The sequence below is a fragment of the Cherax quadricarinatus genome, chromosome 32, assembly GCF_038502225.1.
Source record: "Cherax quadricarinatus isolate ZL_2023a chromosome 32, ASM3850222v1, whole genome shotgun sequence".
In the NCBI taxonomy this organism is placed as follows: domain Eukaryota; kingdom Metazoa; phylum Arthropoda; class Malacostraca; order Decapoda; family Parastacidae; genus Cherax; species Cherax quadricarinatus.
In genome coordinates this window covers 5,871,955-5,899,336 of record NC_091323.1, presented here as the reverse complement: position 1 = coordinate 5,899,336, position 27,382 = coordinate 5,871,955, and the positions used below count along the sequence as shown (strand labels likewise).

The 27,382-nt window shown below is 46.9% G+C and overlaps 1 protein-coding gene across 7 annotated transcripts in view; it reads right to left on the bottom strand.

Moving 5' to 3' along the window:
* Positions 1-27,382, bottom strand: part of LOC128690175 (bestrophin-2a) — a 172,752-nt gene that overhangs the window by 94,723 nt on the left and 50,647 nt on the right. For 5 of the 7 annotated variants that reach the window (XM_070090425.1, XM_070090426.1, XM_070090428.1 and 2 more), the window contains 2 exons: positions 6,414-6,859; positions 358-468 (listed from right to left, as the gene is read on the bottom strand). In XM_070090425.1, coding sequence (XP_069946526.1) covers positions 358-468; positions 6,414-6,484 — 182 coding nt within the window. In that variant the 5' untranslated portion in view covers positions 6,485-6,859. The remainder of the gene's footprint in view (positions 1-357; positions 469-6,413; positions 6,860-27,382) is intronic. The other 2 variants (XM_070090431.1, XM_070090432.1) reach the window with 1 other exon arrangement.

Here is a 27,382-nt window from a genome sequence, read left to right as displayed (position 1 = left end):
ACCTTAGCCCAGTAGGACCACAGCATAAGTCTCCACTCTCTCCACAGTCATCCACAAACACCAGCAGGTAAGAAATACTATTATTTCTGTTGCATTTGTAGTCTTAAGCAAAAAAAAAAAAAAAAAAAAAAGCATAATACAGCACGACAATGAACTACAATTACATATTCACTTTTATTTTTGTAAGATCTGGAGGTCTAAAAAAAAAGTTGTTTGGCTTTTTTGAGGCTCCAAGGAACGTAACCCTATTTTTCAAATAAATTCTTCAGTTTATCTAACACGGATTTACCTAACACGGCGTTTAGAGGAACGTAACAACCAACTTTGAGAAAATACCACCGTAACTCGGTACATTACCTCTTTTCATCTTCAGTGAGGCCAAACCTATAGACGAATGATATTGCGTAGTAGAGGAGGAGGTAGATGAGCATGTCCTGCCACACCATCTTGTAGACACTGCCACGCCATCTGTAAGACAGGTGAGCAGTGATATGAAACAGTGATAGTGATGGAGGTGATGGTGATGGTACAGGGGAGTGATAGTGTCTGTGATGAAGATCGTGTTCTTTGGAGTCTTTCAAGATGTGGAGGTGTTGGGGGTGATGGTTATGGGAGTGGCAATGGTGGTAATTATGATAGTGATAAGGATGGCGATCATGGTGATAGTGATGATAGTGGTTGTCAGAGATGCGGTTGAACGGAGGTGGATGAAGAGCAATAAAGGATCTCATGTTCATTATTTATTAAACAGTATACTATGTGTTAATTAAAGTTCATGCAGAAGTATTTCACAAGTATTCATGCGACGTTCATTAGCAAGAAACGATTTAATAAAAATGGGTTTATTCCGACCAATGAGAGGCTAAGAAATTGTAAACATCTGTCTTACAGGGATGCAAGGTGGTCGCTGATTGGCTGAGAGGAGTATATCAATTTCAGTGAAAATGAGAACTTCTTGATATGATGTACGGGGGCCGCTAATTGGCAGTTAGCAGCGAGTCTTGTCATGAGACAGGAGTTGCAAAAACTCATAACGAATGCATGACAGCCACTGACTGGGAGAAATAGATAAACGTACTCAAACAGTTCAGATACAAATACGTATTCAAATACAATCTCCTCATTCTACCTCAGTTAAAATGAATTATACCTGAAAAAAACAGCCATAATTATATATTTGAAGTGGGAACGATGAGTGAGTGTAAAATTATGTAGAGATGACTCATGAAATCGTGATAACACTGCTACAAACAAATCAGGGAACGGGAGGAGTTTCTGGGGACTTGAGCTAGAGGTACGTCACAACCACGCTGGAGTAGTATTCATCTGTGAAAACCTACGTTTGTGGTCACAATTGTGGCCCATGCTAACCTGCCTATGGTGTATAGAAATATACCTAGTTGGATGAATCTTATTAGAAACAGCTGGCCAAGTGGTTAACGCAGTGGCTTGCGAATTTTAAGGACTCGCTTACAATGAGTTCAAACCCCACCCTTTCCCAAATTTACTTTCTATAAAACTGTATCATCATACAAAAATACGCAAGAATCTACAAATGAGAAATAACAGACAAGCTTAACCTTTCTTAGAAAAAATAATTATAATGTTATTTTAAAGCTTTGAACAGACGTAATTTATCACACACAAAACTTACAGTAAACCACACCTGAATACTCATTAATAATAAATGAATATTTATTAGCGATATATGAGTAGCCATAGGTGATACATCATATATTATCAGCAATAGGTGATACATGATTTATATGAACATAGGTGATACACGACTTTTACGATTAGACATCAGTGATACATCATGTGTATTATCAGCCATAGGTGATACGTCATATATATGATCAGCCACAGGTGATACGTGATGTGCAGGATCAGCCATAGCTATGTGATACATGATATATGTGATCAGAAATAGGTGATACATGATGCATCTGCACAACCATAGGTAGTACACGATATAGAACTAAAAACGCATGACACTGAGACACAGAGAGTCAGTTTAGAGAAACATGCAGCACAGGGATACAGAATGAGACTCAACGAGAGAGAATCTGAGTCAGTGGACCCCCGGTTAACGATATTTTTTTCATTCCAGACGTATGTTCAGGTGCCAGTACTGACCGAATTTGTTCCCATAAGGAATATTGTGAAGTAGATTAGTCCATTTCAGACCCCCAAACATACACGTACAAACGCACTTACATAAATACACTTACATAATTGGTCGCATTGGGAGGTGATCGTTAAGCGGGGGTTCTACAAGCATTACACAACAGAAAACTGCATTATAAGAACATAAAGATATTTGATACATAAATATAGGAAGATATATAGACCCTATGAGAAAATATGTGAAGACAAGGTGATGAAATGACAGACAATCATTGGCGATGCAAGTGATACACACACACTATAATGTATATATATATATATATATATATATATATATATATATATATATATATATATATATATATATATATATATATATATATAACCACTGATCTCTGGCTGAAGGAGACTCGAACCTACGAACCTTAGGACAAGGTACGCAGTGCTTTACCAATCTACCCACACTGGACAATACCTTGGCGTGTAGCTCATGTTACACGCCAAGGTATTGTCCAGTGTGGGTAGATTGGTAAAGCACTGCGTACCTTGTCCTAAGGTTCGTAGGTTCGAGTCTCCTTCAGCCAGAGATCAGTGTTTGTGTATATTTCGCATGCTCTCGCGAATTCCTTGCATATATATATATATATATATATAGAGGTAAGACAGAATGTAGGATTGCGGATGAGCAAGGAGGTTTTAGAGTGGGTAGGGGATGTGTAGATCAGGTGTTTACATTGAAGCATATATGTGAACAGTATTTAGATAAAGATAGGGAAGTTTTTATTGCATTTATGGATTTAGAAAAGGCATATGATAGAGTGGATAGAGGAGCAATGTGGCAGATGTTGCAAGTATATGGAATAGGTGGTAAGTTATTAAATGCTGTAAAGAGTTTTTATGAGGATAGTGAGGCTCAGGTTAGGGTGTGTAGAAGAGAGGGAGACTACTTCCCGGTAAAAGTAGGTCTTAGACAGGGATGTGTAATGTCACCATGGTTGTTTAATATATTTATAGATGGGGTTGTAAAGGAAGTAAATGCTAGGGTGTTTGGGAGAGGGGTGGGATTAAATTATGGGGAATCAAATTCAAAATGGGAATTGACACAGTTACTTTTTGCTGATGATACTGTGCTTATGGGAGATTCTAATGAAAAATTGCAAAGGTTAGTGGATGAGTTTGGGAATGTGTGTAAAGGTAGAAAGTTGAAAGTGAACATAGAAAAGAGTAAGGTGATGAGGGTGTCAAATGATTTAGATAAAGAAAAATTGGATATCAAATTGGGGAGGAGGAGTATGGAAGAAGTGAATGTTTTCAGATACTTGGGAGTTGACGTGTCGGCGGATGGATTTATGAAGGATGAGGTTAATCATAGAATTGATGAGGGAAAAAAGGTGAGTGGTGCGTTGAGGTATATGTGGAGTCAAAAAACGTTATCTATGGAGGCAAAGAAGGGAATGTATGAAAGTATAGTAGTACCAACACTCTTATATGGGTGTGAAGCTTGGGTGGTAAATACAGCAGCGAGGAGACGGTTGGAGGCAGCGGAGATGTCCTGTTTAAGGGCAATGTGTGGTGTAAATATTATGCAGAAAATTCGGAGTGTGGAAATTAGGAGAAGGTGTGGAGTTAATAAAAGTATTAGTCAGAGGGCAGAAGAGGGGTTGTTGAGGTGGTTTGGTCATTTAGAGAGAATGGATCACAGTAGAATGACATGGAAAGCATATAAATCTATAGGGGAAGGAAGGCGGGGTAGGGGTCGTCCTCGAAAGGGTTGGAGAGAGGGGGTAAAGGAGGTTTTGTGGGTAAGGGGCTTGGACTTCCAGCAAGCGTGCGTGAGCGTGTTAGATAGGAGTGAATGGAGACGAATGGTACTTGGGACCTGACGATCTGTTGGAGTGTGAGCAGGGTAATATTTAGTGAAGGGATTCAGGGAAACCGGTTATTTTCATATAGTCGGACTTGAGTCCTGGAAATGGGAAGTACAATGCCTGCACTTTAAAGGAGGGGTTTGGGATATTGGCAGTTTGGAGGGATATGTTGTGTATCTTTATATGTTTATGCTTCTAGACTGTTGTATTCTGAGCACCTCTGCAAAAACAGTGATAATGTGCGAGTGTGGTGAAAGTGTTGAATGATGATGAAAGTATTTTCTTTTTGGGGATTTTCTTTCTTTTTTGGGTCACCCTGCCTCGGTGGGAGACGGCCGACTTGTTGAAAAAAAAAAAAAAAAAAAAAAAAAAAAAATATATATATATATATATATATATATATATATATATATATATATATATATATTATGTACGAGCAGTGCTGTGGTTGATGCGGTATTGTGGCTGATGCAGTGTTGTTGTTGATGGTGTTGTGGTTGATTCAGTGTTGGGGTTGCTGCAGTTTTGTGGTTGATACGGTGTTGTGGTTGATGCAGTGTTGTGGTTGATATGGTGTTGTGGTTGATGCAGTGTTGTGGTTGACTGATGTAGTGTTGTGGTTAATGCAGTGTTGTGGTTGATGCAGCGCTGTGGTTGATGCAGCTTGTGGCTGATGCAATGTTGTTGTTGATTCAGTGTTGTTGTTGACTGTTGCAGTGTCGTGGTTGATGCAGTTCCGTGGTTGATGCAGCGTCGTGGTTAACTGATGCAGTGTTGTGGTTGATGCAGTGTTGTGGTTGATGCAGTATTGTGGTTGATGCAGTGTTGTGGTTGATGTAGTGTTGTGGTTGATGCAGTGTTGTGGTTGATGCAGTGTTGTGGTTGATGCAGTGTTGTGGTTGATGTAGTGTTGTGGTTGATTCATTGTTATGGTTGACTGATGCAGTGTTATAATTGACTGATGCAGTTTTATGGTTGACTGATGCAGTGTCGTGGTTGACTGATGCAGTGCTGTGGTTGATGGAGTATTATGGTTGACTGATGGAGTGTTGTGGTTGACTGATGGAGTGTTATGGTTGATTGATGCAGTATTATGGTGATTAATGCAGTGTTATGGTTGACTGATGCAGTGTTGTGGTTGACTGATGCAGTGTTGTGGATGGCTGATGCAGTGTTTTGGCTGACTGATGGAGTGTTATGGTTGACTGATGGAGTGTTGTGGTTGACTGATGCTGTGTTGTGGTTGACTGATGGAGTGTTATGGTTGATTGATGCAGTGTTATCGTTGACTGATGCAGTATTGTGGTTGACAGATGCAGTGTTGTGGTTGACTGATGCAGTGTTATGGTTGATTGATGCAGTGTTATGGTTGACTGATGCAGTGTTGTGGTTGACTGATGGAGTGTTATGGTTGACTGGTGGAGTGTTATGGTTGACTGATGCAGCGTTGTGGTTGACTGATGCTGTGTTGTGGTTGACTGATGGAATGTTATGGTTGACTGATGAAGTGTTGTGGTTGACTGATGCTGTGTTGTGGTTGACTGATGGAGTGTTATGGTTGATTGATGCAGTGTTATGGTTGACTGATGGAGTGTTGTGGTTGACTGATGGAGTGTTATGGTTGATTGATGCAGTGTTATGGTTGACTGGTGAGTGTTATGGTTGACTGATGCAGTGTTGTGGCTGACTGATGCTATGTTGTGGTTGACTGATGCAGTGTTGTGGTTGACTAATGCAGTGTTATGGTTGACTGATGCAGTTTTATGGTTGACTGATGCAGTGTTATGGTTGACTGATGCAGTGTTATGGTTGACTGATGCAGTGTTACGGTTGACTAATGCAGTGTTATGGTTGACTGATGCAGTGTTACGGTTGACTGATGCAGTGTTATGGTTGACTGATGCAGTGTTACGGTTGACTGATGCAGTGTTATGGTTGACTGATGCAGTGTTACGGTTGACTGATGCAGTGTTATGGTTGACTGATGCAGTGTTATGGTTGACTGATGCAGTGTTACGGTTGACTGATGCAGTGTTATGGTTGACTGATGCAGTGTTACGGTTGACTGATGCAGTGTTACGGTTGACTGATGCAGTGTTATGGTTGACTGATACAACATACTCCATTCTTCCTTCGTTTCAAAATTTTCATTCTTCACTACTGCTTATCTTCTCTATTTCTTTCTCCCATTCTTTCATTTTTACCTTCCTTCCTTGTCTAATTCTAATTCTTTCCCGCTATCTTATCTATTTTCCATTCTTCCTCCAACACACTATTTCTCTCCCTCCCTCTCTTTCTACTTCTTTTCCTTTCTTATTTATCTTTCTACCCACCTTCCTTATCTTCTTCCTCCCTTCCTCTCTATACCTTAATTATCTTACTCTCTCTAGCTCTTGTTTATCATTGTCTTCCTCGCACCTTAACAGTAGTCTGCAGAAGGAACCGAAGCCCTTAAGGTTGGCGATCTTATTGGTGTATGTTACCACCATGCTGACGTAAGTGCTGACGTATGTGCTGACGTAAGTGCTAACGTAGCAGTTGATATAGTTGCTGAGGTGGGTGCTGACTTAGCTGCTGATGTAGTTGCTGACGTAAGTGCTGATGTAGCTGCTGACGTAGCTGCTGATGTAATTGCTGACGGAGGAGCTGACACCAGTACAGAGGTGTTTCTCCCTACTGATGCTGCTGGTGACTCCGAGTTTTTATTGGCTGCCAAGTAAGGTGGTTTTCACACTACAATGTCCATGATTTTCTTCTCTATTGACTCATCAGTACCACGAGTACAGAACTATATCATATATGTTAAGAGTCTGTTAACGCGGGTTCGAGACATCACGCCAGACAACAATAATTTTTCTGTTTGTCTGAAAGAAAATCAGATCACTTTAGCACATTGAAAAATTATATATCAATTATTTTAATATATTTTATACAGGAAAGAAATGAATATTTTATTTTGTTGTTAAGAAAAAAAATCTGATGAGGACAATTCAGCAAGTGACGAAGTGTATGACAAGGTATCAGTCCCACTTGAACTATTGTCAAGACACGACTGAGGTGAGGAAAGTAGAGAAGATCTGAAGACAATATCGAAATTCTTTAATTTCGACAGAGTCGAAATTAAAGAAACTGGAGAAGGAAGCGGCAAAATTTGTTCAGGAAGACAATCAAGGAGAAAGTGAAGCAGGTTCTTACGAAGTCTGGAACCACTGAGAGCAGCTTCAAAGTCTGGAACCACTGAGAGCAGCTTCAAAGTCTGGAACCACTGAGAGCAGCTTCAAAGTCTGGAACCACTGAGAGCAGCTTCAAAGTCTGGAACCACTGAGAGCAGCTTCAAAGTCTGGAACCACTGAGAGCAGCTTCAAAGTCTGGAACCACTGAGAGTAGCTTCAAAGTCTGGAACCACTTAGAGCAGCTTCAAAGTCTGGAACCACTGAGAGTAGCTTCAAAGTCTAGAACCACTGAGAGCAGCTTCAAAGTCTGGAACCACTGAGAGCAGCTTCAAAGTCTGGAACCACTTAGAGCAGCTTCAAAGTCTGGAACCACTGAGAGTAGCTTCAAAGTCTGGAACCACTGAGAATAGCTTCAAAGTCTAGAACCACTGAGAGTAGCTTCAAAGTCTGGAACCACTGAGAGCAGCTTCAAAGTCTGGAACCACTGAGAGTAGCTTCAAAGTCTGGAACCACTGAGAGTAGCTTCAAAGTCTAGAACCACTGAGAGTAGCTTCAAAGTCTAGAACCACTGAGAGTAGCTTCAAAGTCTAGAACCACTGAGAGTAGCTTCAAAGTCTGGAACCACTGAGAGTAGCTTCAAAGTCTGGAACCACTGAGAGCAGCTTCAAAGGGATGAAACAGGGAGTTACAAGAATAAAGAACATCAAATAAATTACGAAGAATGAGACACTTGAGGATCCACAAAGAAAAGCCACAATGCCGTGGCTGGAACGATAACAACCTGCACGTGGGAGAGGAACACAGTGACGTGTTTTGAAAGGAATAATTACATAAGTATTTTCCACCAATGAGAAATCTGGGAAAGGGAAATATTGTGACAGTTTTCCAACCAGAATGATGAACTACAGTAACTTGGGTTCTTTTAAACAATCACGTCAGTATAAACAAATATCATCATCGTCTTCGACCAATCGCAACTGGAAGTCCCAGAAGATCCTTCTATAAAATGTCCTCTACAACATGATGTTTGGGTTTCCCAAGACTATTGTAAATTACAAATTAAATATCACCTTTTACATCTTTTTACTCACTGTATAATTTCCGAAGATAGGGTTTCTCTCGAGGAATATTCATTGCGAGGAGCAGCGTATATACACACATGGGTGCATATCTCAGTACGAAATCCTCGTAAGAATTTACCTTAATATCTCTCGTAGGTACATAGGTGATATGCAGGTATACAGAAGCATACAGGTGCTAATTGTACAGGCAATATACAGCCTAAATGACTTCTCATCTCTCAAAACAAACAACATGACGTCCAGCCAACCTTACCAAGAAAAACTTTTATACACAAATTTACGAAGTTACCTAACTCTGACAGCCAGAGAGAGAGAGAGAGAGAGAGAGAGAGAGAGAGAGAGAGAGAGAGAGAGAGAGAGAGAGAGAGAGAGAGAGAGAGAGAGAGAGAGAGAGAGAGAGAGAGAGAGAGACTGCGTACTGGTGCACAGGCTATGGTATAGACTTCATTAAGTAGCTTCCATATCTTAGATATAAGTTAAATAATTAATGCAAACACGCAAATTATCGAAACGCTTTGTAAATATTTATTAACCGAAACAATAATTATAATATTAATAATCGCACTAAAATCAGATAGGAGGTTGTGAAATTCTTGAAGCAGAAGCATCTCTTAAGTTGTCATTGGTGTTTAACCTATTAAAAAGTAACTAGAGCATGGCTGAACCAGCACCTGAGTAGTGATTCCTGCCTACAGTAGAGTATGGCTGAACAAGCACCTGTGTAGTGATGCCTGCCTACACTAGAGCATGGCTGAACCAGCACCTGTGTGGTGATTCCTGCCTACACTAGAGCATGGCTGAACCAGCACCTGTGTGGTGATTCCTGCCTACACTAGAGTATGGCTGAACCAGCACCTGTGTGGTGATTCCTGCCTACACTAGAGCATGGCTGAACCAGCACCTGTGTAGTGATTCCTGCCTACACTAGAGTATGGCTGAACCAGCACCTGTGTGGTGATTCCTGCCTACACTAGAGTATGGCTGAACCAGCACCTGTGTGGTGATTCCTGCCTACACTAGAGCATGGCTGAACCAGCACCTGTGTAGTGATTCCTGCCTACACTAGAGTATGGCTGAACCAGCACCTGTGTGGTGATTCCTGCCTACACTAGAGTATGGCTGAACCAGCACCTGTGTGGTGATTCCTGCCTACACTAGAGCATGGCTGAACCAGCACCTGTGTAGTGATTCCTGCCTACACTAGAGTATGGCTGAACCAGCACCTGTGTGGTGATTCCTGCCTACACTAGAGTATGGCTGAACCAGCACCTGTGTGGTGATTCCTGCCTACACTAGAGTATGGCTGAACCAGCACCTGTGTGGTGATTCCTGCCTACACTAGAGCATGGCTGAACCAGCACCTGTCTAGTGATTCCTGCCTACACTAGAGTATGGCTGAACCAGCACCTGTGTGGTGATTCCTGCCTACACTAGAGTATGGCTGAACCAGCACCTGTGTGGTGATTCCTGCCTACACTAGAGCATGGCTGAACCAGCACCTGTGTAGTGATTCCTGCCTACACTAGAGTATGGCTGAACCAGCACCTGTGTGGTGATTCCTGCCTACACTAGAGCATGGCTGAACCAGCACCTATGTAGTGATTCCTGCCTACACTAGAGCATGGCTGAACCAGCACCTGTGTAGTGATTCCTGCCTACACTAGAGCATGGCTGAACCAGCACCTGTGTAGTGATTCCTGCCTACACTAGAGCATGGCCGAACCAGCACCTGTGTAGTGATTCCTGCCTACACTAGAGCATGGCTGAACCAGCACCTGTGTAGTGATTCCTGCCTACACTAGAGCATGGCTGAACCAGCACCTGTGTAGTGATTCCTGCCTACACTAGAGTATGGCTAAACCAGCACCTGTGTGGTGATTCCTGCCTACACTAGAGCATGGCTGAACCAGCACCTATGTAGTGATTCCTGCCTACACTAGAGCATGGCTGAACCAGCACCTGTGTAGTGATTCCTGCCTACACTAGAGCATGGCTGAACCAGCACTTGTGTAGTGATTCCTGCCTACACTAGAGCATGGCTGAACCAGCACCTGTGTAGTGATTCCTGCCTACACTAGAGCATGGCTGAACCAGCACCTGTGTAGTGATTCCTGCCTACACTAGAGCATGGCTGAACCAGCACCTGTGTAGTGATTCCTGCCTAAACTAGAGTATAGCTGAACCAGCACCTGTGTGGTGATTCCTGCCTACACTAGAGCATGGCTGAATCAGCACCTGTGTGGTGATTCCTGCCTACACTAGAGCATGGCTGAACCAGTACCTGTGTGGTGATTCCTGCCTACACTAGAGTATGGCTGAACCAGCACCTGTGTGGTGATTCCTGCCTACACTAGAGCATGGCTGAACCAGCACCTGTGTGGTGATTCCTGCCTACACTAGAGCATGGCTGAACCAGCACCTGTGTAGTGATTCCTGCCTACACTAGAGCATGGCTGAACCAGCACCTGTGTAGTGATTCCTGCCTAAACTAGAGTATGGCTGAACCAGCACCTGTGTGGTGATTCCTGCCTACACTAGAGCATGGCTGAACCAGCACCTGTGTGGTGATTCCTGCCTACACTAGAACATGGCTGAACCAGCACCTGTGTGGTGATTCCTGCCTACACAAGAGTATGGCTGAACCACCACCTGTGTGGTGATTCCTGCCTACACTAGAGCATGCTGAAACATGTGTAGTGATTCCTGCCTACACTAGAGAATGCCTGAAAAAGCACCTGTGCAGTGATTCCTGCCTACACTAGAGTATGGCTGAACCAGCACCTGTTTGGTGATTCCTGTCTACACTAGAGTATGGCTGAACCACCACCTCTGTAGTGATTCCTGCTTACACTAGACTATGGCTGAACAAGCACCTGTGTACTGATTCCTGCTTACACTAGAGCATGGCTGAACCAGCACCTGTGTAGTGAAGTGATTCCTGCCTGCACTAGAGTATGGCTGAACCAGCAAATGTGTAGTGATTCATGCCTACACTAGAGTATGGCTGAACCTGCACCTGTGTAGTGATTCCTGCCTACACTAGAGTATGGCTGAACCAGCACCTGTGTAGTGATTCCTGCCTTCACTAGAGCATGGCCGAACCAGCACCTGTGTAGTTGATTCCTGCCTACACTAGAGCATGGCTGAACAAGCACCTGTGTAGTGATTCTTGCCTACATTTGAGTATGACTGAACCAACACCTGTGTAGTGATTCCTACCTACACTAGAGTAGGGCTGAGCCAGCACCTGTGAAGTAATTCCAGCCTACATTAGAGTATGGCCGAACCAGCACCTGTGGGGTGATTCCTGCCTACACTAGAGTATGGCTGAATCAGCACCTGTGTGGTGATTCCTGCCTACACTAGAGCATGGCTTAACCAGCACCTGTGTGGTGATGCCTGCCTACACTAGAGCATGGCTGAACCACCACCTGTGTGGTGATTCCTGCCTACACTAAAGTATGGCTGAACCAGCACCTTTGTGGTGATTCCTGCCTACACTAGAGCATATCTGAACCAGCACTTGTGTGGTGATGCCTGCCTACACAAGAGCATGGCTGAACCACCACCTGTGTGGTGATTCCTGCCTACACTAGAGCATGGCTGAACCACCACCTGTGTAGTGATTCCTGCCTATACTAGAGCATGGCTGAACCACCACCTGTGTAGTGATTCCTGCCTTCACTAGAGCATAGCTGAAGCAACTCCTGTGTAGTGATTCCTGCCTACTCTAGAGCATGGCTGAACCAACACCTGTGTGGTGATGCCTGCCTACACTAGAGCATCGCTGAACCACCACCTGTGTGGTGATGCCTGCCTACACTAGAGCATGGCTGAACCACCACCTGTATGGTGATGCCTGCCTTCACTTGAGCATGGCCGAACCACCACCTGTGTGGTGATTCCTGCCTACACTATAGCATTGCTGAACCAGCACCTGTGTAGTGATTCCTGCCGACACTAGAGCATGGCTGAACCAGCACCTGTGTGGTGATTCCTGCCTACACTAGAGCATGGCTGAACCAGCGCCTGTGTGGCGATTCCTGCCTACACTAGAGCATGGATGAACCAGCACCTGTGTAATGATTCCTGCCTACACTAGAGTATGGCTGAACCAGCACCTGTGTAGTGATTCCTGCCTACAGTAGAGCATGGCTGAACCAGCACCTGTGTAGTGATTCCTGCATACACTAGAGTATGGCTGAACCAGGACCTGTGTAGTGATTCCTGCATACACTAGAGTATGGCTGAACCACCACCTGTGTAGTGATTCCTGCCTACACTAGAGCATGGCTGAACCAGCACCTGTGTAGTGATTCCTGCCTACACTAGAGCATGTCTGAACCAGCACCTGTGTAGTGATTCTTGCCTACACTAGAGTATGGCTGAACCACCACCTGTGTAGTGAATCCTTCCTACATTAGAGTATGGCTGAGCCAGCACTTGTGCAGTGATTCCTGCCTACACTAGAGTATGGCTGAACCAGCACCTGTCTTGTGATTCATGCCTTTACTAGAGCATGGCTGAAACAGCACCTATGTAGTGATTCCTGCCTACACTAGAGTATGGCTGAACCAGCACCTGTGTGGTGATTCCTGCCTACACTAGAGTATGGCTGAACCAGCACCTGCGTGGTGATGCCTGCCTACACTAGAGTATAGCTGAACCAGCACCTGCGTGGTGATTCCTGCCTACACTAGAGTATTACTGAATCAGCATCTGTGTGGTGATGCATGCCTACACTAGAGCATGGCCGAACCACCACCTGTGTGGTGATTCCTGCGTAAACAGAGCATGCTGAACCACCACCTCTGTAGTGATTCCTGCCTACACTAGAGCGTGGCAGAACTACCACCTGTGTGGTGATGCCTGCCTATACTAGATCATGGCTGAACCACCACCTCTGTGGTGATTCCTGCCTACACTAGAGCATGGCTGAACCACCAGCTGTGTGGTGATTCCTGCCTTCACTAGAGCATGGCTGAGCAACCACCTGTGTTGTGATTCCTGCCTACACTAGAGCATGGCTGAACCAGCACCTGTGTAGTTATTCCTGCCTACACTAGAGTATGGCTGAACCAGCACCTGTGTAGTGATTCCTACCTACACTAGAGCATTACTGAACCAGTACCTGTGTAGTGATTCCTGCCTACACTAGAGTATGGCTGAACCAGCACCTGTGTAGTGATTCCTGCCTACACTAGAGTATGCCTGATCCAGCACCTGTGTAGTGATTCCTGCCTACACTAGAGTATGGCTTAACCAGCACCTGTGTAGGGATTCCTGCCTACACTAGAGCATGGCTGAACCAGCACTTGTGTAGTGATTCCTGCCTACACTAGAGCATGGCTGAACCACCACCTGTGTAGTGATTCTTGCCTTCACTAGAGCATGGCTGAACCACCACCTGTGTAGTGATTCCTACGTACACTTGAGTATGGCTGAGCCAGCACCTGTGTAGTGATTCCTGCCTACACTAGAGTATGGCTGAATCAGCACCTGTGTTGTGATTCATGCCTACACTAGAGCATGGCTGAACCAGTACCTGTGTAATAATTCCTGCCTACACTAGAGTATGGCTGAACCAGCACCTGTGGGGTGATTCCTGCCTACACTAGAGTATGGCTGAACCAGCACCTGTGTGGTGATTCCTGCCTACAATAGAGTATGGCTGAATCAGCACCTGTGTGGTGATTCCTGCCTACACTAGAGCATGGCTGAACCAGCACCTGTGTGGTGATGCCTGCCTACACTAGAGCATGGCTGAACTTCCACCTGTGTAGTGATTCTTGCCTACACTAGAGTATGGCTGAACCACCACCTGTGTAGTGAATCCTTCCTACATTAGAGTATGGCTGAGCCAGCACTTGTGTAGTGATTCCTGCCTACACTAGAGTATGGCTGAACCAGCACCTGTGTTGTGATTCATGCCTTTACTAGAGCATGGCTGAAACAGCACCTGTGTAGTGATTCCTGCATACAGTAGAGCATGGCTGAAACAGCACTTGTGTAGTGATTCCTGCCTACACTAGAGTATGGCTGAACCAGCACCTGTGTGGTGATTCCTGCCTACACTAGAGTATGGCTGAACCTGCACCTGTGCAGTGATTCCTGCCTACACTAGAGTATAGCTGAACCAGTACCTGTGTGGTGATTCCTGCCTACACTAGAGTATTACTGAATCAGCACCTGTGTGGTGATTCCTGCCTACACTACAGCATGGCCGAACCAGCACCTGTGTGGTGATGCCTGCCTACACTAGAGCATGGCTGAACCACCACCTACGTAGTGATTCCTGCCTACACTAGAGAATGGCAGAAGCAACACCTGTGTAGTGATTCCTGCCTACACCACCTGTGTGGTGATGCCTGCCTACACTAGAGCATCGTTGAACCACCACCAGTGTGGTGATGCCTGCCTACACTAGAGCATCGCTGAGCCACCACCTGTGTGGTGATGCCTGCCTTCACTAGAGAATGGCTGAACCATAACCTGTGTGGTGATGCCTGCCTATACTAGAGCATGGCTGAACCACCACCTGTGTGGTGATGCCTGCCTATACTAGAGCATCGCTGAACCACCACCTGTATGGTGATGCCTGCCTACACTAGAGCATCGCTGAACCTCCACCAGTGTGGTGATGCCTGCCTACACTAGAGCATCGCTGAGCCACCACCTGTGTGGTGATGCCTGCCTTCACTAGAGAATGGCTGAACCATAACCTGTGTGGGGATGATTGCCTACACTAGAGTATGGCTGAACCAGCACCTGTATGGTGATGCCTGCCTACACTAGAGCAAGGCTGAACCACCACCTGTATTGTGATGCCTGCCTACACTTGAGCATGGCTGAACCACCACCTGTGTGGCGATGCCTACCTACACTAGAACATGGCTGAACTACCACCTGTGTGGTGATTCCTGCCTATACTAGAGCATGGCTGAACCACCACCTCTGTGGTGATTCCTGCCTACACTAGAGCATGGCTGAACCACCACCTCTGTGGTGATTCCTGCCTACACTAGAGCATGGCTGAGCCACCACCTGTGTTGTGATTCCTGCCTACACTAGAGCATGGCTGAACCAGCACCTGTGTAGTGATTCCTGCCTACACTAGAGTATGGCTGAACCAGCACCTGTGTAGTGATTCCTACCTACACTAGAGCATTACTGAACCAGTACCTGTGTAGTGATTCCTGCCTACACTAGAGTATGGCTGAACCAGCACCTGTGTAGTGATTCCTGCCTACACTAGAGTATGCCTGATCCAGCACCTGTGTAGTGATTCCTGCCTACACTAGAGTATGGCTGAACCAGCACCTGTGTAGTGATTCCTGCCTACACTAGAGCATGGCTGAACCAGCACCTGTGTAGTGATTCCTGCCTACACTAGAGCATGGCTGAACCAGCACCTGTGTAGTGATTCTTGCCTACACTAGAGTATGGCTGAACCACCACCTGTGTAGTGATTCCTACCTACACTAGAGTATGGCTGAGCCAGCACCTGTGTAGTGATTCCTGCCTACACTAGAGTATGGCTGAATCAGCACCTGTGTAGTGATTCCTACCTACACTAGAGTATGGCTATGCCAGCACCTGTGTAGTGATTCCTGCCTACAATAGAGTATGGCTGAATCAGCACCTGTGTGGTGATTCCTGCCTACACTAGAGCATGGCTGAACCAGCACCTCTGTGGTGATGCCTTCCTACACTAGAGCATGGATGAACCAGCACCTGTGTAATGATTCCTGCCTACATTAGAGTATAGCTGAACCAGCACCTGTGTAGTGATTCCTGCCTACAGTAGTGCATATCTGAACCAGCACCTGTGTGGTGATGGCTGCCTACACTAGAGCATGGATGAACAAGCACCTGTGTAGTGATTCCTGCCTACACTAGAGTATGGCTGAACAAGCACCTGTGTAATGATTCCTGCCTACACTAGAGCATGGCTGAACCAGCACCTGTGTAGTGATTCCTGCCTACACTAGAGCATGGCTGAACCAGCACCTGTGTAGTGATTCTTGCCTACACTAGAGTATGGCTGAACCACCACCTGTGTAGTGATTCCGTCCTACATTAGAGTATGGCTGAGCCAGCACTTGTGTAGTGATTCCTGCCTACACTAGAGTATGGCTGAACCAGCACCTGTGTGGTGATTCCTGCCTACACTAGAGTATGTCTGAACCAGCACCTGTGTGGTGATGCCTGCCTACACTACAGCATGGCCGAACCAGCACCTGTGTGGTGATGCCTGCCTACACTAGAGAATGTCTGAACCAGCACCTGTGTGGTGATGCCTGCCTACACTACAGCATAACCAGCAGTATGCCTGCTACACTAGAGCATGGCTGAACCACCACCTGCGTAGTGATTCCTGCCTACACTAGAGAATGACAGAAGCAACACCTGTGTAGTGATTCCTGCCTACACTAGAGCATGGCTGAACCACCACCTGTGTGGTGATGCCTGCCTATACTAGAGCATCGCTGAACCACCACCTGTGTGGTGATGCCTGCCTACACTAGAGCATCACTGAACCACCACCAGTGTGGTGATGCCTGCCTACACTAGAGCATCGCTGAGCCACCACCTGTGTGGTGATGCCTGCCTGAGAATGGCCTAACCTGTGTGGGGATGATTGCTACACTAGAGTATGGCTGAACCAGCACCTGTATGTATGTGCCTACATTAGAGTATGGCTGAACCAGCACCTGTGTAGTGATTCCTGCCTACACTAGAGCATGGCTGAACCACCACCTGTGTGGCGATGCCTACCTACACTAGAACATACCTGAACTATTACCTGTGTAGTGATGCCTGCCTACACTAAAGTATGGCTGAGCCAGCACCTGTGTGGTGATTCCTGCCTACACTAGAGTATGGCCGAACCAGCACCTGTGTGGTGAGTCCTGCCTACATTAGAGTATGGCCGAGCCAGCGCCTGTGTGGTGATTCCTGCCTACACTAGAGCATGGCTGAACCAGCACCTGTGTAGTGATTCCTGCCTACACTAGAGTATGGCTGAACCAGCACCTGTGTGGTGATTCCTGCCTACACTATAGTATGGCCGAACCAGCACCTTTGTGGTGAGTCGTGCCTACACTAGAGTATGGCCGAGCCAGCGCCTGTGTGGTGATTCCTGCCTACACTAGAGCATGGCTGAACCAGCACCTGTGTAGTGATTACTGCCTACACTAGAGTATGCCTTAACCAGCACCAGTGTAGTGATTCCTGCCTACACTAGAGTATGGCTGAACCAGCACCTGTTTGGTGATTCCTGCCTCCACTAGAGTATGGCTGAACCAGCACCTGTGTAGTGATTCCTGCCTACCATAGACCATGGCTGAACCAGCACCTGTGTAGTGATTCCTGCCTACACTAGAGTATGGCTGAAACAGCACCTGTGTAGTGATTCCTGCCTACACTAGAGTATGCCTGAACCAGCACCTGTGTAGTAATTCCTGCCTACACTAGAGTATGGCTGAACCAGCACCTGTGTGGTGATTCCTGCCTACACTGGAGTATGGCTGAACCAGCACCTGTGCAGTGATTCCTGCCTACACTAGAGTATGGCTGAACCAGCACCTGTGTAGTGATTCCTGCCTACACTAGAGCATGGCTGAACTAGCACCTGTGTAGTGATTCCTGCCTACACTAGAGCATGGCTGAACCAGCACCTGTGTAGTGATTCTTGCCTAAACTAGAGTATGGCTGAAGCACCACCTGTGCAGTGATTCCTTTCTTCACTAGAGGATGGCTGAGCCAGCACCTGTGTTGAAATTCCTGCCTACACTAGAGTATGGCTGAACCAGCACCTGTGTGGTGATTCCTGCCTACATTAGAGTATGGCTGAACCAGCACCTGTGTGGTGATTCCTGCCTACACTAGAGTATTGCTGAACCAGCACCTGTGTAGTGATTCCTGCCTACACTAGAGTATGGCTCAACCACCATCTGAGTGGTGATTCCTGCCTACATTACAGTATGGCTGAACCAGCACCTGTGTGGTGATTCCTGCCTTCACTAGAGCATGGCTGAACCAGCACCTGTGTGGTGATGCCTGCCTAAACTAGAGCATGGCTGAACCACCACCTGTGTGGTGATTACTGCCTACACTAGAGCATGGCTGAACTACAAACTGTGTAGTGATTCCTGCCTATACTAGAGCATGGCTGAACTACCACCTGTGTGGTGATGCCTGCCTACACTAGAGCATGGCTGAACCACCACCTGTGTAGTGATTCCTGCCTACACAAGAGCATGGCTGAACCACCATCTGTGTGGTGATTCCTGCCTACACAAGAGCATGGCTGAACCACCACCTGTGTAGTGATTCCTGCCTACACTAGAGCATGGCTGAACTACCACCTGTGTGGTTATGCCTGCCTACACTAGAGCATGGCTGAAGCAACACCTGTCTTGTGATTCCTGCCTACAGTAGAGCTTGGCTGAACCACCACCTGTCGTTTGATGCCTGCCTACACTAGAGCATCGCTGAACCACCACCTGTGTGGTGATGCTTTCCTAAACTAGAGCATCGCTGAGCCACCACCTGTGTGGTGATGCCTGCCTTCACTAGAGCATCGCTGAACCACCACCTGTGTGGTGATGCTTGCATTCACTAGAGAATGGCTGAACCACCACCTGTGTGGTGATGCCTGCCTACACTAGAGAATCGCTGAACCACCACCTGTGTGGTGATGCTTGCATTCACTAGAGAATGGTTGAACCACCAGCTGTGTGGTGATGCCTGCCTACACTAGAGCATCGCTGAACCACCACCTGTGTGGTGATGCCTGCCTACACTAGAGCATCGCTGAACCACCACCTGTGTGGTGATGCTTGCATTCACTAGAGAATGGCTGAACCACCACCTGTATGGTGATGCCTGCCTACACTTGAGCATGGCTGAACCAACACCTGTGTGGCGATGCCTGCCTACACTAGAGCATGGCTGAACCACCACCTGTGTGGTGATGCTTGCCTGCACTAGATCATAGCTGAACTGTTACCTGTGTGGTGATGCCTGCCTTCAATAGAGCATGGCTGATCCACCACCTGTGTCGTGATGCCTGCTTACACTAGAGCATGGCTGATCCACCACCTGTGTGGTGATGCCTGCCTACACTAGAGCATGGCTTAACCAACACCTGAGTAGTGATGCCTGCCTACACTAGAGCATGGCTGAACCACCACCTGTGTGGTGATGCCTGCCTACACTAGAGCATGGCTGAACCACCACCTGTGTAGTGATTCCTGCCTACACTAGAGCATGGCTGAACCACCACCTGTGTGGTGATTCCTGCCTACACTAGAGCATGGCTGAACCACCACCTGTGTAGTGATTCCTGCCTGCACTAGAGCATGGCTGAAACACTACCTGTGTGGTGATTCCTGCCTTCACTAGAGCATGGCTGAACCACCAAATGTGTAGTGATTCCTGCCTACACTAGAGCATGGCTGAACTACCACCTGTGTGGTGATGCCTGCCTACACTAGAGCATGGCTGAACCACCACCTGTGTAATGATTTCTGCCTACACTAGAGCATGGCTGAAGCAACACCTCTGTAGTGATTCCTGCCTACACTAGAGCATGGCTGAACCACCACCTGTGTTGTGATGCCTGCCTACACTAGAGCATGGCTGAAGCAACACCTGTGTAGTGATTCCTGCCTACACTAGAGCATGGCCGAACCACTACCTGTGTGGTGATGCCTGCCTACACTAGAGCATCGCTGAACCACCACCTGTGTGGTGATGCCTGCCTACACTAGAGCATCGCTGAGCCACCACCTGTGTGGTGATGCCTGCCTACACTAGAGTATCGCTGAACCACCACCTGTGTGGTGATGCCTGCCTACACTAGAGTATCGCTGAGCCACCACCTGTGTGGTGATGCCTGCCTACTCTAGAGAATGGCTGAACCATAACCTGTGTTGGGATGATTGCCTACACAAGAGCATGGCTGAACCACCACCTGTATGGTGATGCCTGCCTACACTAGAGCATCGCTGAACCACCACCTGTGTGGTGATGCCTGCCTACACTAGAGCATCGCTGAGCCACCACCTGTGTGGTGATGCCTGCCTTCTCTAGAGAATGGCTGAACCATAACCTGTGTTGGGATGATTGCCTACACTTGAGGATGGCTGAACCACAACCTGTGTTGTGATGCCTGCCTACACTAGAGCATGGCTGATCCATCACCTGTGTCGTGATGCCTGCTTACACTAGAGCATGGCTGATCCACCACCTGTGTGGTGATACCTGCCTACACTAGAGCATGGCTGAACCAACACCTGAGTAGTGATTCCTGCGTACACTAGAGCATGGCTGATCCACCACCTGTGTGGTGATACCTGCCTACACTAAAGCATGGCTGAACCAACACCTGAGTAGTGATTCCTGCGTACACTAGAGCATGGCTGAACCAACACCTGAGTAGTGATTCCTGCGTACACTAGAGCATGGCTGAACCACCTCCTGTGAGGTGATGCCTGCTACCACTAGAGCATGGCTGAACAAACACCTTAGTGGTGATGCTTATTTACACTAGAGCATGACTTAACCACCACCTGTGTATTGATGCCTGCCTACACTAGAGCATAGCTGAACCACCACCAGTGTGGTGATGCCTGCCTACAATAGAACATGGCTTATCCACATCCAGTCTCGTGATGTCTACCTACATTAGAGCATGGCTGAACCTTCTGTCTGGTGATGCCTGCCTACACTAGAACATGACTGAACGTTCTGTCTGGTGATGCCTGTCTACACTAGAGAATGGCTGAACCAGCTCCTTGTGGTGATGCGTGCCTACACAAGAGCATTGGTGAACCACCACCTCTGTGGTGATGCCCGCCTACACTAGAGCATGGCTGAAGGTCCTCTTGTGTGGTGATACCTGCCTACACTAGAGCATGGCTGAACCTCCTGTAAGGTGACGCCTGCTTACACTAGAGCGTGGCCGAACGTTCTCCTGTCTGGTGATGCCTGCCTTCAGTAGAGCATGGCTGAACCTCCTGTCTGGTGATGCCTGCCTTCACTAGAGCATGTCTGAACCTCCTGTCTGGTGATGCCTGCCTATAGAGCATCGCTGAACCACCACCTGTGTGGTTGTCCCTGCCTAGACTAGAGAATGTCTGAACCACCACCTGCGTGCCTGCCTACACTAGAGCATTGCTGATCCTCCTGTGTGGCGATGCATGACCACCCTAGAGCACTGCTGAATCTCCTTTCCGATGATACCTGTGTAGAATAGAACATGCCTTAACCTTCTGTTTGGTGATACCTGCCTATATTGAGCATGGCTGAACCACCTCCTGTGTGGGGATCTCTGCCTAAGCTAAAGCATTGCTGAACCTCCTGTCTAGTGATACCTGCCTACACTAGAGCATGGCTGAATCTCCTGTCTGGTGATGCCTGTCTAAACTAGAGCATGTCTGTACCACCTCCTTTGTGGTGATGCCTGCCTACACTACAACATGGCTGAACCTCCTGTCTGGTGATGCCTGCCTACATTAGAGCATGGCTGAACTTTCTGTCCGGTGATGCCTGCCTAAACTAGAGCATGTCTGAACCTCCTCCTGTGTGGTGATACCTGCCTACACTTTAGCATGGCTGAACCTCCTCCTGTCTGGTGATGCCTGCCTACACTAGAGCATGGCTGTATCTCCTGTCTGATGATGCTTGCATAAACTAGAGCATGTCTGAACTTCCTCGTGCGTGGTGATGCCTGCCTACGCTATAGCATGGCTGAACCTCCTCCTATGTGGTGATGCCTGCCTACACTACAACATGGCTGAACCTCCTGTCTGGTGATGCCTTCCTACAATAGAGCATGGCTGAACCTCCTCCTGTGAGGTGATGCCTGCCTACACTAGAGCATGGCTGAACCTCTTGTCTGGTGATGCCTGCCTACACTGGAGAATGGCTGAACCTCCTCCTGTGTGGTGATACCTGTCTACACTAGAGCATAGTTGAACCTCCTGTCTAGTGATGTCTGCCTACACTTGGGCATGGCTGAACCTCTTGTGTTGTGATGTCTGCCTACACTTGAGCATGGCTGAACCTCCTCCAGGTGGTGATCCCTGCCTAGAATAGAGGATGGCTTAACCTCCTGTCTGCTGATACCTGGCTTCACTAGAGCATGGCTGAACCTCCTCCTGTGTGGTGATACCTGTCTACACTAGAGCATAGCTGAACCTCCTGTCTAGTGATGTCTGCCTACACTAGAGCATTACTGAACCTCCTGTGTGGTGATGCCTGCCTTCGCTTGAGCATGACTGAACCTCCTCCTGTCTGGTGTTGCCTGCCTACACTAGAGCATGGCTGAACCTCCACCTCTCAGGTAATGCCTGCCTACACTAGAGCATGGCTGAACCTCAACTTGTCTGGTGATGCCTACGTACACCAGAGCATGGCTGAACCTCCTGTTTGGTGATGCCTGCCTACACTAGAACATGGCTGAACCTCACGTCTGGTGATGCCTGCCTACACTAGAACATGGCTGAACCTCAGGTCTGGTGATGCCTGCCTACACTAGAACATGGCTGAACCTCCTGTGTGGTGATGCCTGCCTTCACTTGAGCATGACTGAACCTCCTCCTGTCTGGTGATGCCTGCCTACACTAGAGCATGGCTGAACCTCTACCTGTCTGGTGATGCCTACCTACACCAGAGCATGGCTGAACCTCCTGTCTGGTGATGCCTGCCTACACTAGAACATGGCTGAACCTCACGTCTGGTGATGCCTGCCTACACTAGAACATGGCTGAACCTCAGGTCTCGTGATGCCTGCCTACACTAGAACATGGGTGAACCTCACGTCTGGTGATGCCTGCCTACACTAGAACATGGCTGAACCTTACGTCTGGTGATGCCTGCCTACGTAATCATCTCAGGAGAGAATTCCTCATCAACATGTGACATTAAATAAAAACTAAATAATGGTATCCTCCGCCTGGCATCCTTCCAGGAAGGCCGGATGTCTTCTGGCGGATTTCTTCATAAATATACCGCTACTAGAATAAACACAGTCCTCTAGTTTCTCGGCCTCTTCTTCAGTTACCACCAGCTTTCTTACTTTATCCAACAAAGGAGTCTTTCATCTGTGCTTGGATTAGATCTTCAGGTCTAAATTTTTTAGCACCTAATCTAAAGTTGAGTCTAGCCCTGCAGGCACAGACGTCGCATCCTTGGGCCAGTGGGTCGCACTAAAGGTTCAAACCCAGATGAGCTTTGTCCTCTTCTTCCTCTCTTGATTCAGGAGGTAACCTGGTCGTTGCCATGGACCTAGTGACAACTCCCAGCGGAAATAATGATAGGTCCTTCCTATAAGCCTCAACCAGGTAATCCTCTCCCGAGGTATTTTCTATCACCAAAGGTTCTTGATTCCTTCGCAGCTTAGGTCATTTTCTATCAGTAGGTCAGCAGACTTAATAGGGAATCCTTCGTCTGATATACCGACAGTCGCATGTCCTTTATAGCAACCTAGGTCTAGGTATATCCTATGGAGGGGAACTCTAGAGACGGCTCCCCCATAAGCCTCCAGAAGTCCACCTATCTTCGTGTAAGTGCGGTCAGATAAAGGGAGGATTCCCCTTTTTAACAATGCCATGTAACTCCCCGTATCCCTATAGGCTTTAATAGCTACCACTTGACACTCGTCAATACCAGCTTTTCCTTCTGAAAAATATGGGCTCATTGCCTTTTCAGTTTCTTGCCCTGAGAAGGTCCTCGTCTCTGGTCATCTCGGTGAAGCGGTCTTCGGTCCTGCCGGCCCAAGATCCGTCTGTAGACACCCCTGCGTGTGGGCTGCCGAAGGCACCATCTGCATAGTAGCACCTTCTCGATATTTATGTTTCCTATCCCTTTCCAGCTGATAACATTGGTTTCTCACATGACCTTCCTTTTGACAATATGAACAGGACAAGTTCTTCCTGGCTTTATATACCTCCCGGTTCTGTCGTGGTTGAAACCGGTCACCATTGCATGGTTTATCCAGGGTTCGAGAGGTTACTGTTCTTTACTTAACTGGTCGAACCTTCTGGCCCAATTTTACTGCTTCCTCTCTGGATGTTCTATCACGGATCAGCTGGCTGGAGATCTCGTAGCCATCGGCCAGTGCAGCGGTTTCCATCACATCAGGTGTTGGACGGTCGATCAGGAACTTCCGCAAATCCCCAGATATAGAATTATAGAAGTCCTCTTGTAGTTTTAATTGGGTTAGGCTGCTTACGGTGTTGCTTTGTGAGGCTCTTTGCCACCTCTCAAAATCTACCTTCTTCTGCCTGGCGAAGTTCACCCAAGTTTGCCCTGGTAACCTTTGCAGAGTACGGAAGGCTTGCTGGTAGCTAAAAGGGAGTAGATCATAGGTCTCCAGTATGACCTTCTTGACTGAGTCATATTGTATGTACTTTTCGTAAGGCAAAGCCGCTGTACATTCTCGAGCTTTACCAGTCAGCGTCGTATGCAACAAGACAGCCCAGAATTTTCGGGGCCACTGCATAGCTCGAGCTTGATTTTCGAAAGTATCGAAGTACGTGTCCAGATCAGACTCGCAAAACTTGGGCACCAGAGATGCTGCTTTATGAATGTCGAAAGTATTTCTGGGGGTCTCGGGTCTCAACTCCTTCCCTTTGCCACTGACGTTCGTAGAGAATGGTGTCCCTCTCAAACTCTCTTGCATTCAGCTTCCTTTAGGCTTCTTTTTGGGCCGTCTGTAAAATAATAAGGAGCTCCATCCTTTCGAACTGGTTTTGTGATATGGGCCCAGTCGGTAGTGGAGGAGTTGGGGGATACAAGGTTTCCTGTCTTTCCATGGGTCGAGCACTTGCCCCGGGTGCTTCTAGTGGACCAGGGTCGGAAACTGGGTGATTAGACACCCCAATTTCAGGCACCTCTCCCAGGGATGTCAGCTCACCACCAGCTCCCTTTGATTCTGGCTCAGCCACATCACCAGAGGGTAGGGAAGTTGGAAGGCCACCAAGATTAAGTCCTGCTGCTGCAAGCGGTTGGTCCAAGTCTCCAAACTGAGATATTAGACTTGCCTCATCAGTATCGTCAATGTCATCCACCTCTCCTTGTTCCAGAAACAGCATGTTTCTCAAAATAGATTTTGTGGCTCTGAGTGAGTCAGGATATATCAGTATATGTACATGCACAGGCGTTGCTTAAAAACTTGAACACCACACTGATAGAGCTCTTACATAGGGTTCACTCTGCAATAAGCCCTCTTACAACACAGTGGTTTGCACACTTGGCTTCACTTTCTCTAAGAGCTTCTCAACCGCCTTCTCCAACCGAGATAAGTCTTAGCAATGAGTTTCCGAGAATTCCTGGTATTTTCAAGGGAGGCGAATGGTGTTTAGAGATGGATACTTCCCTAGACCCTTGCTGGTCCAGAGGAAGGTATGAACTGAACAAAGTGAGGCTTTACCAGCGAACTTTGACTCGGTCGGAGAAGGGGTTGAGCAGCTCAAAACACCTACTGTTGCTTGGCCAGGTCGCACCAGCAGTTTGTACTAATTAAATAACCTACCTACGTACAAAGCTAAGTAATACGACCAGATAATATTATAAAGTCCAGTAAATCCATTTTAGCTACTAATGGAATTACTCCTGAATATAATATTAAGTGAAATAGCAAAAATAACATTGCAATAATAAGTAGAAACTGTCTACTTAAAATCGACAAAAGGGTGTAACAGTTGACAGGCGCATTTCATAAGCTCACTTTACTCTCCTATTTGGAATGACTCTTTTTGGAGATTTTTAAACACTTCTTTCGGAAGGTACGTGAGTTGTGAATAGCTGTCCAAGTCTACGATAAATTGTTCCACAAAATCTTGGACCTGTCTTGGTGTGAAGTTGTATAGGATAACGAAAGTGTATGTGACAGTTCCATTAGAGTCGGGGATGGTGTTCTTCGGTGATCACGGTGCTTTTAAAGAACATAAAGGCACAACACCTGAGTAATTCACAAATAACTCGCACACAGACTGAACTTATGACGATGTTTCGGTCTAAATTGGACTATTAACTAGCCAAACAGAAGCGGGAAGTTGATAACCAGGTCTTCACTAGATGGTGGACCGTCACAGGATCCTGAAGGAGTGTTACAGTTTGTACAAGTGATGTACACTTTACAACCAGGTGACAGGAGACGGTGACTTCCCTTCAGCACAAGACGACGAAGGGAACACTCTCACACTGACGTAGGGAAGACTTTTACACAGACGTAGGGAAGACTCTCACATTGACGTAGGGAAAACTCTCACATTGACGTAGGGAAGACTTTTACACAGACGTAGGGAAAACTCTCACATTGACGTAGGGAAGACTCTCACACTGACGTAGGGAACACTCTCACACTGACGTAGGGAAGACTTTTACACAGACGTAGGGAAGACTCTCACATTGACGTAGGGAAAACTCTCACATTGACGTAGGGAAGACTGTCACACTGACGTAGGGAAGACTCACACACTGACGTAGGGAAGACTTTTACACAGACGTAGGGAAGACTCTCACATTGACGTAGGGAAAACTCTCACATTGACGTAGGGAAAACTCTCACATTGACGTAGGGAAGACTCTCACACTGACGTAAGGAACACTCTCACACTGACGTAGGGAAGACTTTTACACAGACGTAAAGAAAACTCTCACATTGACGTAGGGAAGACTCTCACACTGACGTAGGGAAGACTCTCACACTGACGTAGGGAAGACTCACACTGGCGTAGAGAAGACTCTCACATTGACGTAGGGAAGACTCTCACACTGACGTAGGGAAGACTCTCACACTGACGTAGGGAAGACTCTCACACTGACATAGGGAAGACTCACACACTGACGTAGGGAAAACTCTCACACTGACGTAGGGAAGACTCACACACTGACGTAGGGAAGACTCACACACTGACGTAAGGAAGACTCGCACAAATGTGACGTTGTGACTGGTTAAAAAATATCCATTCACAGCGACCGAGAAACGAGACCAAAGACCAGTCAATTAATAAACCGGACCAAAGACCAGTCAGTTAATAAACCGGACCAAAGACCAGTCAGTTAATAAACCATACCAAAGACCAGTCAGTTAATAAACCGGACCAAAGACCAGTCA